The following is an 18,596-nucleotide window of genomic DNA, read 5'->3' as shown; positions in this document are numbered from 1 at the left end:
TTGTGATCGCTTACGTAAAAGTGTAGTGATTGTGGACTTATTCCATGCACGTCACCACGCGAGAATTCCAGCATAAGATGCTTTAATCGCCAGTTAGAAGTCTGCAGCCGGCGATTTGAGACACAGGGGGTGTGTAGGAAGAGGCGACCTGCGAGTCCAGTGGTACAGTACCCACGGAATATTGTGTTATTGTAATAGTAGACAATAAATACTATACTGGCGTCTAAATCGAGTCTAACATGTCTCAGCCTTGCCAGTCTGTACCGCCCCACCTCCCATCCATGTCATTTTCACACTATTTCACTTACCGTCTGCACGACTTTCTTCTTGCATAAAAAGTGTCAACAGCCGCCGTTTCGCATCTGACTTCCAAGCACCCCCTATAACACTATGAGACCTACATGCTTTACATCAAAATACAGGAATGACTCCCTGCTACGGTCTACGGAACACTTTGACACTCCTTCCCTCTGGGAAGGCTCTTATGTATGAAGACCGTGACAGTGATGAATAAGGTTATATCTATGTTGGTAGTAAGGGGTACCCTCAGAGTGGGACCGAGTTCCCCAGCAGTCGTAAGAGGGGGGTTAGCAGTGTTCATGGTATCCATTATATTAGAACAGCATGGTTGCAGGACAGTCAATTATTATACTCAAGTGTTAGTCAGGGATCTGTAGTGATTTGAGGATCATGACTTCATTCAACCTATCGATGATTTTGGGGATCTCATAACACATGGTTCGTATGTGGTACCTTCCTCAGTTGAAAGTGGTTGTACTACATCTATGTCCCCCACCCCTAGAAAAAAGCAGCTTTGTAAACATTCAGCATCAGATCATTTCGAACAAAAATGGGAGAAGAAGTTTTGTTGTTGTCCTACTTTAATTCCCTTGAAGTTAGCGCCAATTATCAAAGGGCAACAACTCATGGATTCCCTGTCCCAGACATCGGAGAAAGATATGGATAAGGAGTAGATAGACATCATTGCCAAACGTAACCTGAATCTCAGCGTCATAGGACAGGTCTCTCCAAACTGTAGCCCTTCTCCTAAACCGGTCAACAAGGAGCGACAACTCCTGTACATGTCACGTGTGTCTATCAGGGAGGAGGACAAGAATAGACGTTCCGTGGAGTCGTTCCTCAGTGTGCCGCCAGCCATGGAGTACATCACTAACGTCAGCCGTACCCATTATCAAAGGGCAACAACTCATGGACTCCCGGTCGGAATCTTTGGAGAAAGATCTGGATATGGAGTAGATAGACATCATCGCCAAACGTAACCTGAATCTCAGCGTCTTAGGACAGGTCTCTCCGAACTGAAGCCCTTATCCTAAACCGTTCCACAAGGAACGACAACTCCTGAACATGTCACGTGTGTCTATAAGTAAGGAGGACAGGAGAAGTCGTTCCTCAGCGTGCCGCCAGCCATGGAGTACATCATTAACGTCAGTACCAAGAAAGTGGTCTACTCATCGGGGAAATAATGGAGCTTGTCTCACCACGTGACCATGATAGGGAATAATGTTGTATTTGGTTGGAACTTTTTTATCTTTATTAATAAACAGTTTAAAGCTATGGAATGATCCTTCAGATTCCAAAATTTAGAAAAAAAATGTTTCAAAACAAAAATAAACATGTATATAAAAAAGAAGTGCTCGGAATGTGAATCATTTTACTTCACTGTTATCCTCATCTTTATTATCATCATCTTTATTAGAATGTGCTTTTAAGTAAAATTAATTTAAACCACTACTTAACGTTTTCTCATGTTACCTCATATTATTGTGGTAACTAACCACAGATCGAAATATCTGGAGTATTTTTATGTTTTGTTTATGTACGTGTGCACTCGGGGTACACAAGTTACATTAAAGGATACAGTTATAAGACACAAACTGTATGTTAATGACCGCCATATTGATATTAAAGATGGAATGTGACTCTAAAATTAACCCTTTTGAAATGAACAATAAATCTACCAACATATGAATATTATTAATAATATCTTTTCTTTCACAATCGAGATCTTTATAGGGCAATGGTTTTTATCTTGTGACGGTCAGACCGCTTCGAAAACCGGTGCCAGATAGCTCAGTTGGTAGAGCACCTGACTAGAGATTCAGGGGGCCCGGCCTCGAAACCCGGTCTGGTCCGTCATTATTTCTCCCATCCCGTTACATTTGGTGCCGTTGTAACGAAGAATTTTGACCCGGGTTGAAAATTGACCCGGGGGTCATTTTTCAACGTTGAATATTGATACCAAAGGTGTTGAATAAAGACCCTAATCCGTTGAAAATTGACCCGCATCGTGGAATTTTGATCATGAAACCGGTTCAAAATTCAACAGCAAAGAAGCACAAATTAACGAATCAATATTATAACTTGAGATTATCTAATTAAAAATTATCAGTTTTTACATATTTATTCTTTACATTTACATGTTTACATGTTTCAACGGGGGAGGAGGGGGGGGGGTTAAAATTAGACTGAAATGATTATATTTTGAATTTACATATTATCCCTTTTAAATATGTAATAACTACTTTTTTGATAATAAACCTTCGCGTATAATTCCTGTTTTGTATGATATCTAGGCCTATATATTAAAAAAGTATATATGTTTTTTTAAGAATACTTGTATACATGGTTTCACGTTAAACTATTCAATTCAGTAACACTTTTTTTTTTTAATTCCCTGGAAAAATGTACAAATATAAATAATTCTTAGAATTACAATACGTCATATTGTTTAATTTTGGTTTTACGTTCACCCAGTTAATTGAAACTTTGATATTATTTATTGTAAATTTACTAGGTGGTGTAAATACAAAATTTACATTATGTCATATTGACATTTTAGTGTTTGTACCCACTCAGTTTGTTACAACTGTGACTATCTGAATTATTAAGCTCACTATATAAAATGATTTTAGAAGAATTAACTCTGATCCCTGTCACTGTCCTGGTTGCTTCAATTTGTACAATTCGGATTTTTCCTTGATACATCTGCTTCACACAACATCACCATATTCCAATCTAGGTCTGATAAAAGTCGAATTTTAACAAGTGTTTATCTATCAATTGCATGCTTGAGTAATCTTAATATATTCAACTTTTTGCACGCCATTTCATGTATACCATTAATATAATTAGATCAACCATCCTTCGACTGTATATTTAGATGCAAACCTACATTTTTAAAATTGATAACATTTTTGCGGTAGAGGGTATTGGTATTTGTTTTTAATTTTGAGAAATATATTACGTCAGTTGCCTGTGTTTCTTTACAGGTAAATAATAGAATTGAAAACTCAAAATAATAGAAATAAATTGCATTTTTGGGAGTTGATTTTAATAAACTCTCCTGTGCAGTTACTCTGGCAAACCGAAAGTGAAACAGTGTTTGGACCTAAGCACAAATCATCCCCGCTGACAAGACCTAGTTCTCGGAAATCATCGATAAATTCGCTGTAATGAATTCTGAAACACTGTTTTTCAAGGAAACTTATTTATAAATACCTTGAAAATAGTCAGATTTTATATGGTAGAAACAATTTAGATATTTTTTGTAGTGGTATGTATTCCTACACTAGAGTTTACCATAGTCTCGTTCAACCAGACGATCTGTTGTTTCCGTAAATCTTCAACACGCAGCTAGAGAATCTCTCTTGCTTTTTGGGGATTAACGGAGACAGCCGAGCGTCTGGTTGAACGAAACTAAAGTTCAATATTGCTTGGATCCATAGAATTTTTCAGAAATATTTCGATTACTGATACCTACCTTCATGGAATTAATAGTATCTTTAAGTATAACACGACATGATTTATATGGGGTTTTCTCGAAATTCTTTTCGAAAAAGTCCGAGTATTCATATTATAAAAAACGTGCCTTATTGAAATAAAAACAAGAAGCTAATTGCCATGCAAAATAACGTATTGTTGATTCTAAAATAAATAATAATCGATAAAATCAACTCCCGTCAGTACTTCAGTACTTTGATTTAAAAAGGAAATATGACTCTGCATATGCAGAAAATTGGAAAAAAATTAAAAACATGTATAAATATGTATATGCTGTGTATATATGTATAATACAGTTTATATAAAAAAAGATAAAAAGATGACAACCATTCATTTATTATTTTGTCAGGGAAATATTCTGACCTCTTCAAATTAAACATAGGTATCTGACATTATATCCTTTTGTCTTAATATAAATACATATATACCCTTTACCCAATAAAACAGTATAGGTAATATATTTTCAATTATTTGAAAAATATACAACGTGAGGTGCCTGTCGAATAGAGCTCTAGGGCCCGTTTCACAAAGATTTCCTAAGATGTTTCCTAATATAGAACTTAAGATATGCCTAAGTTAAAACTTAGGAAGTCCCTAAGATTTGTCATAGCTGTTTCACAAAACTTTCTTGGCGTAACGCAATTCACTAAGTCTTATCTTAAGATATTTTGTTAGCCACTTTCATATCATATTATCAATTCTAAACTAATACCGATCATGTAAATTCTTATCAATATGATACGAATTTAAACTAAATATTGATTAATTGAATGTATTAACTCATTCCCTTATTCACCTAGAAACTTCTTAGAAAAAAGTAAAATGTGTAAATAGTGTAGTGTTTGTGTGCATGTATCAAAATTTTGTACAATAGTTTACCTTCACACGCATACACGAGTAGATAAGAATTACGTTATAAACCCGCATACTCTTTAAAAGTTGTATTTTTGGAATATGAGAGAGAAATAATTGATCATAGTATCTTTCTTGATGATTGCTACATATGCATATATTTCTTTATCGTAAATATTTATATAAGGAATAAAGAATCATTTTTTGAGTAGTATGAGGTAATAATTTGGTTGGGGCGTGATCAAATCCAATAAAGCCTGAAGGGCTTTATGATAGATTTGATCACGCCCCGACCGAAATTATCACCTCAGAATATTCAAAGAATAATTCCTTATTACTTATATTTATATAATTTTTAGCCATCGTACGATTAAATATTTAAATATAAATAAGCAAACCCCGCTGGCGCCTCAATTTGGCATCATTTGTATTATTGGTTATATAGTACAAAATCGATACATAGTGTTATCACAGGCAAAGACACTGGAAAATGTAAATATATGAATATGACCGCATGATCGATCAATTGAAAACATTGGTTCCTGCTAGAATTTTTTTTTTATTCTTTATAAATGTTCGAGTGCATTTTATTGTTTAGTTGTGTCCATTATAAATAGCCCGTGTAAACATATACAGATATGCGTAATCCTAAATTAAAAAGGTTCGTTGAGATATCAAAATATGATTGTACTAAATCATACGGTATATTTCAAACGGAATACAATAATCACATGTAAACAGTGATTATTAGCATTCAGAATGGAGAGATATGGAACTTTTAGACTATAAGTTTGATGTAATTCGTAATTTTTGTTTGTAATGGTTGATATATAAATGTGTTGTTTTTTTTTACTAAAAGAAAACATTGCAAATAAATGTATTCGGCTGAGAGAAGAAGTGAGGATAAAATGCAACAATTTCTGAATGAAACAGCATCCACACGAACAAAAAATCAAATGAACAACCCACCCACCCCCTCTCAAAGAAAACATCTAAAATTTCTCCTGTAAAAAAAAGTTTACTTCATGGAGGGATAGGACAAATCATCCAGTCATTCTGTAATTGAGTATTTGTTTAGTATTTATTCCTGTTTAAGATATCAGTGATTCTCGGGCATAAATAATTCATTATCATCATGCAGTGCACAAACTACCGGTATAATTATACCGGGCCCGCTATCCATCTGCGCGTGCGACCAGATAATCGAAAAAAAATTGTAGAAATTCAAAGTCTTCACCAAAAGAAATTAATTAAGAAATATATGTACGTCTTCATAGGTTTAAAGTATTCAGCTTAGAAGTAAAGAGAAAAAGGTCTTAATGATACGTGTATTTTAGTATTGTTGTTCAACTTTAATGTGCATATACAGTATAATTAATTTCAATATAAAACATAAACAGTTGCCATGTTGAGTATGTTCCTAAGACATCGATTTACCTGTCTTAAAGTTAAAACATAACTTAGGAATTCCATAAGATAAGATTAGAAAAATGAAACGGATAAGTAATGAACTTAGGAAAAAATTCTTTCCTAACATATAACTTAGTCCTAAGTATGCTTTCTGAAACGGGCCCCTGTTAATTGCCTGAAAAATGACGAAAACGGGCAAAACATTTGTTCGATATATTTATCAGAGATAATGACAAGTTAAAACTTTAAATTCTGTCACACGAGGGAACGAAAACCAAAAAGTATTCTAGCCCTACTCGCCTGTTCCATTCTGAAGCAAACGGTCATCTTCTTAGCCTTATTTACATAGTATTGTAATAATAAATGGATATCATATTTTCAGTCTCAAAATTAAATGATTAATCAGACATATCAACCTAAAAGAAATTAGCCATGTCCGCATATGTATCATCTACGCTAGCCAAGAGTCTGATTCGTTTTTCTCAGCAAATGAGACTTGGCGGAGATGGAAAAAACGAATCGGACACTTGGCTAGCAAAGATGCATATATATCGGACAGTATGACCATTTAAAAACTGAAACTTTCAAATATGTGCATGATAGTACATTGAAGCCGTGTATAGAGTAACTTCCAATTCAGATAAAATCTCTGAGGTTGGGGTCAATTCTCAACAGGATCAATTTTCAACGTGTCGAGGTCATCAGAGTTTAGAAAAATCTTTCTCAAACCGTTGAAAAATGACCTCGGGTATAAATTTCATGATTTTGGTCTCAATTTTCAACGTTGAAAAATGACCCCACGGGTCAATATTCAACGTTGAAAAATGACCCCCGGGTCAATTTTCAACCCGGGTCAATATTCTTCGTTACACCGTGACCAACCCCTGGAACTGACAGGTGAACTCCTGCCAGGGGAAGAGCCTGGGGTGATTTTCGGGGACGAAGATCATTTAAGGGGGAGGAATGTGACGGTCAGACCGCTTCGAATACCGGTGCCAGATAGCTCAATTGGTAGAGCACCTAACGAGAGATTCAGGGGGCCCGGGTTCAAAACCCGGTCTGGTCCGTCATTATTTCTCCCATCCCGTTACAATCTTAATCATTTGCTATTGATTTTACAAGTCATGAGATAGAAACCCACTGGTTTTTAAAAGCTTTTTTGTTTATAATGCATATCGTTGTAAAATATTGCACTTTGTAGAATTGTTCAAAAATTTAGTGTACATGTTTGCCTAATGTTTAGATATGATAAGCATATTTTGATATTCTACGGGACACAAATCAAACACCTATGTAAGTAATAATATAAAAGTAAAGAATTTATAGGTCCAGGCTCGAATACTATAACCGGCCTTATTAACGAACATTTGTTTAAATGTTGCAAAGAAAAAAATTGCTTAATGATCGAATTTCTGTGTTGACATGACACATAACATCAAATGCATTAATTGCAGTTTTCTAGGTTTTTTTCTAATGCTTTTCTAATGGTTATTTTACTGAATCACGCAATCAAGATGTTTCAAATCATTAGCACGATAAAACCAGTGCAAATATTAATTATCGATCTTCGACATAATGTATGTGATTGTTTATCTAGGAACTAAAAACTAATTCGTAACATAAATATATGATACACTTAGTTCAATCTGATTAAAATCAGCTGTTCTGATACGCTACCGCTCTCGAACATCTGAAACAAGCCGCTAAGAGGTCACGTCCAAACGACCCGACAATCTAAATATTGAAATATAAGGTCGTGACTTTTTAACCAATGAAAATTCTCGTCTCTTGAAGACTATCGGGTGAAGAAGCAAAATGGCGACAGATGCAATGAAGAAAGTGAGCGAGTTGTTTAATGTTTCGAATGTAAAGAAAGAGCAAGAACAGATGTTGTATATGCTTTTGAGGAGACAGCACTGCATCGCAGTGTTACCCACAGGCTACGGTAAATCCTTACCATACCAAATGCTCGTACCAGTTCGACGGGAAATGAAAACGAGTGACATGAACTGTAAAATTTTCGTTTGTTCACCATTAATGGTTCTAATGCGTGATCAATGCGAAACAAAACATCTTCCTCTATGAGTTCGCGAGCAAAGCTATGTTGTTTACTTTATACCGTGATAGATAGAACTGTGTAAAGATTTAATTGAACTTTACTTCATTCAATTGACATGTATATCTATTTGGATAATCATATATATCGTTAGAAATGAATTCTATTAGCACTTTCTCAATACACCTTGAAGGAGGCTCTCAGGATAATGAATTAATACAAAGCGGGGATTTCGACTACCTCTTTGCATCCCCAGAATATCTTGTTGGAGATTAAACGTTCCGGGCCAATATTCAAACCTTTGATGTGTCCATGATAGTTGTTGATGAGTGTCATACCATTTCAACCTGGTAAGCACATTAAAGTACATAACCCCATATGTTTATTTAATACTATGGGTTACAAATCTTTGTCTTAGAAGTTACATTAAAAATGTGGAAATGTTTAAAAAAATTTACCCATACATACAGAAGTGTTACAGATTTTTCTAAATTATTTCAAACAAGTATTTTATTTCTATTTCATTGAATTTGTTGAATGTACTATAACTGTTACATGTATAAATGTTAACTGTATGGCATTGTAAATTATTATGTATACAACCAGGAGAGGACAATCAAAGTTTTTTTAAGAACTTGATAGTCATTTAAATATGTTCAACTCAATGTATTATGATTAATGAACAAACTGTGATTTATATCTTATTTGATTGGAATATACTATAACTGTTAGTGGTATGTATTATCTTATAGGGGTGAAGAGGAGGGAAAACAAGCATTCCGCAAATGGTTTTCGCACATTGGAGAACTGAGATCACTTTTTCCTAAAGCCTCAGTGCTTGCATTGAGTGCTACGTGCACCAAGAAAATATTAAGAAGAGTTACAAAAATTCTCCAACTTGGCACCGACACAACCGAAATTAGAATTTCACCCAACAGAGATAACATCAAGGTTGTTGTGAAAAAAAGTCCAAATACTACAGAGATGGCCATGGTTTGGATTATTGATGCTTTATCGGATGGGACGTTACCAAGAACAATTCTGTACTGTACATCAATAAAAGATGCCTCAAATATATATTCCTACATAATAACAGAACTTCCACAGTGTTCCGAGGTGCAGATGTTTCATTCAGAAACCCCAGAGGACATCAGAAACAAAATTCTGCAAGATTTATTGGATGAAAAAAGTGCCACCAAACTTGTTATAGCCACAAGTGCACTAGGTATGGGAGTGGACATTAGGCGGTTTTATAGTGTAATTCTTGCCAAGAGCATAGTAGACACTGTGCAAGAAATAGGGAGGGTGGGGCGTGATGGAAAGGACTCTGTAGCCCTTCTTTTCTTCAATTCCTACCACCTGAGGACAGTTGACACTGAGGTAAAGGACATGTTTACCTCAAAAGACTGCAGACGTGTGCCTATGTTTGAGCCCTTTCTTTCAGAGGGAGAACTTTTAAAAGAAAGGAGTAAGACAATATCACATTCATGCTGTGATCTCTGTGCCGACAGGTGTGACTGTGGGACATGTGATTTGACCCCTATAGAGAAACTTTTTATGGTGAATCTTGTCGAATTTAGTGACCATAGTTCATCCGATACCGAACCTTAAAATTATGATGAGATTGACGACAATATTGATGATCTTGTGTCTGATTAATTGTAACACATTTTAAAGGGTGATATAAATTTAATTAAAAACAATCAGTTGCACATTTTTTTTTGTTCAATTAACTATTTTTTCTATAATCAAAATCTTTCAAGAGTTGGAATTTTTTTTTAAAACTATACATCGTAACATCAAGTGTATTGAACATTGCATAATTGTGTACTACAAGTTGAAAATTATATATATATATATATATATATATATATATATATATATATATATATATATATATATATATATTTAAACACAAAAATAAGTCCAATGGTCAAACAACTTTTATCTATAGCGCTTTCGGCCTACCGGGCTCTTCAGTAGAATACATATAAAACATCTACTGAAGAGCCCGGTAGGGCAAAAGCGCTATAGATAAAAGTTGTTTGAGCATTGGACTTATTTTTGTGTTTATTCATCCCCGGTACCAAGAAAAAGGATTTATTGAATATATATATATATATATATATATATATATATATATATATATATATATATATATATATATATATATATATATATATATATATATATATATATATATATATATATACATGAAAATGTCTAAATAATCTTATAAACTGTAATATTCACATAAGTTTCACACACACACTTTTGGTTTATTTAAGGGGGCTGAATGGTCATTTTCAGACTATTGATTTCTTGAAGAAGAGCTTTGTACAAATAATCAAATTTTAAAGCTAAAGTTATGAATAGAATTTTTATTTTTACTAAATTATTATAATTTACAGCTAAACAAATCAAATATAAAATTCCATGGTATATTTAATGGGTAATTAATTGACCAGCCAGCCTCCTTAATCATGTTAATGAATAAAACCTGTACAGTGCACAAAAACACTTTTGGTAATCCATTTAAAAAATGATAACTGTTTTTATACTAATATTAAAGCTACACTTGACGGAATGACATACTCTTTAATTCGAGTGAAAACATCTGTAATGGTATATTGAATACACAATTTGATTTTGGTAATAGTTCTAATGATAACATCTGTTATGACATATACTACTTTGTCAATAACAAAATGCACTTAAATTTGTGCTCAACAATATTGATGAAACCACATGGGATAAACCTGACATACAAAAAAAAAATTTCTATCAATTTTGACAAAAATGTTATAAACATCATATCAATATTATGCATATTTAGCATGATTAGTATCACAACAGCTGGCTTAAACAATACCATTTTAAATTGTTTTGTTTCTAAGACGATGAAATGCAGCAAGAGGTGTGTGTCTATGGACAAGTGTGGCAAACCCTTTGAAACAATCATTAAAAATGTTTTTGTTTGTACATAAAGTCTTGCATTTCAATTTTCTTCCCTCAACATGCAAAAAAGCATTCAAGTCTTCTAATTCTTGAAAAAAAATTTTACATCCTGTTCATAAGAAGGGTGGTTGTGTATTAGTATCATAGTGTTTCACAAAGTTTACAATGTGTGGAAACTCTTTTGAGTGTCTAAGAATACTGTCCTTAGTTTGATAACCCGAGCAAACTATTTTACTATCTCTATTCAATTACTCTACATATTCGTCTAACGCCATGTTATTATTCTTCCCACCTTGTAGGTTTACACACCTGTTTGCAATAAGCCTTTCCTTTTCTTCCTCATCCAGTATTCCTTCTGTTTAAGAAATAAGATGGATAGATCCAATGGCATATTTAGTTTTGTTTGTTTTAACATAGATGGGAAGTTCATATTTTGCAGACAGCACACTACGGTGTCCATCTGCCAAGTCAACGGCTGTATCTAAGTTTCTATGAAGTAGTGCAAGTTTAAAAAAGAGTTGACAATAGTTTCCTACTTCATCTTTAACCTTTTCTGTTGATCTCTTTGTTTCTGGAGTTTTTGCACCATGAACCTTTTCCTCATGCACTTTCAAGGAACCAACATATGTGTATGATTTTGGACAAAAATGGTATTGTACTCTTCCATTTTCAAGATTTGAAAGATAATAGTTTTCAGGATGACCCATGTCTGTTAAAATCTCTCTAAGATCTTTCATACTGTCTGTTTGGGATTCAAAAAAGTATTCTTGTAAAATTTCACAACATATTCCATTGAACCAAGCTATTTTTTCTTCAGATGATAAATTCTGAAAGTTATGTGGCAGTGGAATTTCTTCATCAGATGTCTTACTGAATTTTTGGAAAAATAAAACACAACACATGGCATCTAAAATTGTATAATATAGAAGTTTGTATGGTCGATAGGCATTTCTAACTTCTCCCTTGACATTTACAGCATTTAACAAATTTCTGAAGTCATAAATCTGAAGTAAGCTGCAGTTCCTCATTCTCCTGCTGACTCTGCGCTGTAGGTGAGTCTGCAGATTGCCTGAATGAAAATGAATGTTGTGCGAATAAATAAAAGTTAAAACCATGTGACATGTAAGCTATTACAGATGCTCTAATGTAGCCTTACCTATAATTGAAATCTGATATAAATTGGGGTAATTTAATGTTTAAGACTATACATCAACATAATTCTCAAAAAAAAATTATGAACAACCTGCATTTCTGAACAACAGACATTCATTTCACAAAGAAATGTATATTGGAAAAAAAGTACCTCCAAGAAATTCATGAGACGATGAAAGTCTTCGATTTTTGAGATGAATCCTTCTAATCGTGACGATGCTGTGTCTCCTTTAAGAACTGACTGTTGTGCACATTGCACCCTTTCATCCGTTAGTCTGTCACCTTAAAAAGAAAATTTAGAACTCATAATATGCCTTCTTAGCCATTGTGTGTAAAACTGTCATCAAGAGGAGTAGGTTTAAAGAGTAATAGGTAAAATGTCCCTTCAAGTAAATATACTAACTACATCTCTTACCACCAAAAAATACAGATTCCACAATTTCATCATTTTGGAATGGGACGTTTCTTGATTGCAAGTCCCTTAGAAGTTGAATCATATCTGCGGCTTTTGTTTCGTTGGTGTCAAATAATCCTAAAGGATCCTGAAAAAAGAAGCCAATTCAATGTATTAAATGGGCTACAGAAAGACTTTTAAAACAGCAAATAAGATCAATCATAGTATATAACACAAATGTCATACCTGTTTGGTTTTTTCTCCTGTTTGTGCAGTATATCGATGATGAAGATGTACTGGATAAATGCTCAAAAATTCTGTTTTCATCTGAGGAACATTTTGGATAACTGAAGTAGCAAAAAGGAATACCAGCTGATCCATCAGAATATTCTGTTCCTCAATTGATGGTATGAATATCTCTTTATCTCCTGGTACGTCTGTTTTCCGGTTTCCTTCATTTCCAATACGTGTAAAAGTAGGAATTATTCGATCCACCACCACAACAACATTAAACAGGTGAAGTGGTAATGTTTTCTGTTGTGATGTCCTAAAATATAGTTGATTACTGATGTTAAAGAATGTGCCACATTTAATGTCTGTATTCATGTTCATTGACAGTGGTACAAGGAAAGAAAATGCCGTATTCATCTCGAAAAGTATTAACATATCAATTATATGGTTAACAATCTGATTAAAATCAGCCATTCCGAAATGCAACTGCTCTCGAGAGCGGTAGCATATAAGAACGGCTGATTATAATCAGATAATTAAAAGAATAAATTAATAAAAGTAAAAAGAAGGCAAAAAACAACAGATGTAATTCATATATATATATATATATATATATATATATATATATATATATATATATATATATATATATATATAAAAGCTATTACTCTGAGATGAAAACTATTTCTTTTTTTCAAATCAATTAATTCCTACAGAGACTTATAGTAGAAAAATGTGCCTTTCAAAAATTTATATGCAGCATTTTTAAAAGAATTTACCTAAAAGCTGGGATTATGTTTTTGTCCCAGTTGTCTCCAACTAACTGATACTTCACTTGCCCTCCTTTGGCCCATTCTTCTCTCAAACAAATAATCTCCTCGCCTAACTTGTCAATCCAGGATGCCAACTTGTTATGTACAGACCCAGGGCTGACACACAGACCAATTTTGGCTAGTCTTTGGATATCCTAGATTAATGACAGTTGATTTTGTTAATGTTATATCATGAAAATAATTTTTAATATACAAGACCAGCAAACAGATTATTTATCACATGAAATGATTGTTTAAACTATTAAGTGATATGAGGGAATTTTATAATTATTCTCATGCTTCAAAATAGTTTTTATCATATGGTAAAATATTTTTCAGTATAAAAGTATTTACCTCTGAGTATATCCCCCATGGACAAGCAAAAATGCAGTGCAATAATGTAGCCCAGACATTTCCTGACTACGACCATGGAACCCAGTTGCAATTGTGTGTAAAATGTGCATGAATTTCTTTCTGCTGGTGCTACTGGTATATCACTAACAATTGCACTGACCACCTTTAAAAGATTAGGAGCTCGAATTTCCAATTCCTTGTGAAATTTATCCCATGTAAAAGACATCAAGCTGGCATGGTCCTTCTTCTGCAACAGCGACCCTGAGTTTCTTTTACATAATTCTTTGGACTCTACATTCACGATGTTAGCTGCCGCTGCAACAACTCCATCTGGGTTTGAGATGGTCAGCACATCCAGCACAGTTTTTTCAACCTTGTCTGATTTGAAAATAGCTTTACATATTTTCTGGTGAGCCTCATTCACAATAGGCGCTGTCCTTTTCCCACTTGGATAGGAAATTGTTATCTAATTGATACAAGAAATGCAAACCACTTACATTAATATTAAATTGGTCTATTATTAGAAATGAATATTCAAAACTTAAACATTGATATTAAATTGATTGAATCAGAAAGGCTAATTTTAATCAGATTGATTGAATCTATTTATAAATATTCATGACTTATTCATTTGAAATTAAGATGAATAATTGATAAAAATTATCTATACGCGGGTAGGTTAAGGCAACTGCGAGTTTAATGACCGTCACAATTATGATCAATTTAAAAACTGTTCATTTTTATGAAAACAGTGCTGAATATGAATACCAAGTGAATGTGTTCCCAAAGATATCATTTTTCTACTTCGGAATCGACTTGATCTTTGAAGCTGCCGAGCCATGGTATCACGTGACAGTTAAAAATAGATCACTTTTTTACCTTAACAAAAAATGAAAAAGTGTAACACTACCCCGAAGTTTATTTGTATGTTTGCTACTATAATTCGATCGGCAATTAGTTCATGTTTATTGGTATTGCTGCTAGAATCCTATTGTTCATCGCATAAAAAAGATATTGTAAATATTTATCGTAAACCCTCTCAACTTCTATAATTTCATTGAAAATACTACGTATTTTTCATTTAAAACAACGAAGCACAGGATTCTAGCAGCACTTTTCAAGTAGTTTAGGTCATATACCGTTGATATTTACCAAAGTCATCTTTCATAATATCCGGGGTAGTGTTACACTTTTGCCTTTCTTTATACACATTGACAGAGGAAATGATGGTCAAGCCATATAAATGTCGATCTGCTTACCTTAAAACACTCGCTGATAAAACAAAATATCCATGCCTGTATTATCCTTATTATATCCTAACCGACACTCATCTAAATCTTAGGTATCTGTATTAAATAAGTCTTATTTCGGCATTGTTTACACTGCATTCCGATGATTTGTCTCCCGACATGATCTTCTCTGTTCAACATGCTTGTGACGTCATCAATGATAATTATACATAATAGAGAAAAATCGAAGCTATATTCAGTTAGAAGAGTTTCTAGTGATATTTTATACCTGTAGTTTTTATAATTTAAACCAGAGATAAAGTTAAAATCGATATGTTTCTGAGTATAATATGACATCACGCTGCTTATTGTGACGTCATATCGATCAGAGGAATTTGATCGCTGAGAGTTGCCTTATCATACCCGCGTTATCAGTTTAATAAATAATTATATATGAATACCTTGCCCTCTTTATGACTGCTCAGTTGAACCAAACAATAATTAACAAATGACCATGAAATGTTAAAGAAAACAAGAATTGGAACAGCATGCAAACAATGAACTTTGAACAGAACTGGAATAAACAAAAACATAAAAAATTTGAAATTGTTAACTAGCAATTAAGTGTAACAAGTTGGTAATGGGGGGGGGGTGTAACTTTACATTGGAAAGGGTAGGGTGGGGTTAGAGATGCCTTCTATTATATCGGTTAAATTGGTCTTTAATTAAAAATACAAATGTACTTGCTACACTTAATTGCACACAATATATATCATCTATTTTAATCAACTCTGAACATGTAATAAAAACTATAAATTGTATTTGAGGTATAATACAAAATATGATCATATACAGCATGTAGAAGTCATAAATGATAAAAATAGTGTCTGCTGTCAATCTCTATTTTTAAAAAGATAAAAACTAATAATGTGTGTCATGAGTTTTATTATTGATTTATTGCAAGCTTATTTTACTAAATTTGTAACAAAAAATTATTCGTCACTGAAAATTTTCAAGCTTTGATATGATCATATTGTAAGCTATTGGCTGCTGTATAAATATTCAACACCAAATAATAATTCAATAACTATTACAGCATAAAAATGAGACGTACCTCCACTTCCCCATGTAAGATTTCAGTAAACGATGTTGTCAGTGACCTGCGTACAGAAACTGCTGCCTTTGGCTGTTCTGCTTTGGTGATATTTTCAAATGTCTGAATACATATAGGCTGAATACAGGTTATGGGCAACAGAGGTGTCAATATCTTGGTAGGTTGTTGCAACCCAGGACTGCGGAGCATTCGTTTAGTTTTACACATATCTGCTCGCATAGGCGACGGAAGAGAGAGAAAACAATTCTCCTTCACCCCTTGGGTTGATCGTTTAAACTTATCTTTAAGTTCTGTCGATTCCTTTTCAAGTTTACTAAGTTTTTCAACACTACGGAAACATTTCTGACATACTCCCGTGTCGTTACCTACATCGTATGTATCAACACCGATAGCATCGCTTATTATTTTCTTACGTTCTTCCGTTAACTTAAGCTTTCTATCAAAATATTTCTTGGTGATCTCCTTTCCAAACGAGTCTTTAATTGTCTGGATAAACGAGAACCCACAAATAATGCACATGTTGCATAAACTATAAGTTTTTTTAAGGTATGTCCAATGCACGATATCTAATCAATATTGTTGACATTGCAATGTTGGCCAATATCGAGTACACATTGTGTTGATATCATATAAGCATAATTATTAAATTTGCATTTGCAACGTACCATTTATATCATGTGTACATTTCCGATATTTCAATGTTAACCAACATCGAGTCGACATTGTGTCCACATCGTGTGTCTTGTTTCCTGTTAACATCGTCGACATCGCAATGTTGATCGATATCGGGTCGACATCGTGTCTACATCGTACCTCTTCCATCCTGTTTTCATCGTCGACATCGTCGATATCGAAATGTTGATCGACATCGAGTCGATATTGTGTATACATCGTGTGCCTTCTTTTTTGTTTACACAGTCGACATTGCAGTGTTGATCAACATCGTGTAGACTTCGTGTCTACATCGTACATCATATAACCTGTTTTCACCGTCGACATCGAGTCGATATTGTGTATACATCGTGTGCCTTCTTTTCTGTTTACACAGTCGACATTGCAGTGTTGATCAACATCGTGTAGACATCGTGTCTACATCGTACCTCCTATATCTTGTTTACATCGTCGACATTGTCGAGATCGCAATGTTCCTCAACATCGAGTCGATATTGTGTCTACATTGTGTTCCTTCTTTCCTGTTTACATCGTCGACATCGCAATGTTGATCGACATTGAGTCAACATCGTGTCTACATCGTACCTATAACACATGTATATCATGTTTACATCGTCGACTTTGACGATATTGCAATATTAACCAACATCGAGTTGACATCGCATGTTGATCGACATCGAGTTAACATCGGGTCTACATCGTACCTCTTATATCCTGTTTACATCGTCGACATTGTCGATATCGCAATAGTGATTAACATCGAGTCGACATTGCAATATTGAATGACATGGAGTCAACATCGTATCTACATTATCTCTTATATCCTGTTTACATCGTTGACATCGTGTCTACATCGTGTGTCTTCTTTCCTGTTTACATAGTCGACATCGTAATGTTGATCGACATCGAGTCAACATCGTGTCTACATCGTACCTCTTATATCCTGTTTACATCGTCGACATTGTCAATATCGCAATGATGACCAACATAGTGATATTCTATATGTCTTACTTTGTATATTTCTACTTGCGATGTAGACAATGTTAATTCAATATTGGTTCAACATCGTCGACATTGCGATGTCGACAATGTCAACGATGTTAACTGCAAAGAAATATTGGCAATGTTGACGATGTAGACTTGATATCGGTTCAACATCGTCAACGTTGCGATGTCGACAATGTTGACTATGTAAACGGCAAAGAAATATCGGCAATGTTAACGATGTAAATTCGATATCGGTTCACCATCGTCAACGTTGCGATGGCGACAATGTCGACGATGTTAACGGCAAAGAAATATCGGCAATGTTGACAATGTTAAATCAATATCGTATCAATATTGTATACATCGCAGTGATGACGATATCGAAAAAGAAATATGTATTGGACATGAATGGTTTTTTTTAGAGGAGTTTGTGTCTCTTTAGATGGAGCAGCCATCTTGGATAAATGTAAATATAACCGCACAGATTTATGGGAAATCATCTGCTGGCAGAGTTCTGCTAGCCACGATTTGATTGGCTTATCGAAAGGTCGTTCGGACGTGACCTCTAAGCGGG

At 34.1% G+C, this 18,596-nt stretch overlaps 2 protein-coding genes across 2 annotated transcripts in view; both read right to left on the bottom strand.

Moving 5' to 3' along the window:
* Positions 1-18,596, bottom strand: part of LOC105340291 (uncharacterized) — a 754,579-nt gene that overhangs the window by 618,721 nt on the left and 117,262 nt on the right. The window lies entirely within an intron of this gene.
* On the bottom strand, positions 10,337-14,482 carry LOC136270756 (uncharacterized). The gene is made up of 6 exons (XM_066069402.1): positions 14,021-14,482; positions 13,634-13,821; positions 12,870-13,170; positions 12,645-12,771; positions 12,381-12,511; positions 10,337-12,146 (listed from the first exon to the last, which is right to left on the bottom strand). The coding sequence occupies exons 3-6, from the start codon at positions 13,002-13,004 to the stop codon at positions 12,102-12,104; spliced, it is 438 nt and encodes a 145-aa protein (XP_065925474.1). The 5' UTR covers positions 13,005-13,170; positions 13,634-13,821; positions 14,021-14,482; the 3' UTR covers positions 10,337-12,101.

This window comes from Magallana gigas, chromosome 8 (assembly GCF_963853765.1).
Source record: "Magallana gigas chromosome 8, xbMagGiga1.1, whole genome shotgun sequence".
NCBI lineage: Eukaryota > Metazoa > Mollusca > Bivalvia > Ostreida > Ostreidae > Magallana > Magallana gigas.
This window is presented reverse-complemented; position numbering and strand designations above follow the sequence as displayed.

Coding starts and splice junctions, on each gene's coding strand:
- LOC136270756 (XM_066069402.1), bottom strand. CDS start 13,004: ATGGATCAGCTGGTATTCCTTTTTGCTACTTCAGTTATCCAAAATGTT. Junction 12,512..12,644: donor GGAATCTGTATTTTTTGGTG/GTAAGAGATGTA, acceptor TTTCTTTTTAAG/GTGACAGACTAACGGATGAA. Junction 12,147..12,380: donor GTCTCATGAATTTCTTGGAG/GTACTTTTTTTC, acceptor ATTTTCATTCAG/GCAATCTGCAGACTCACCTA.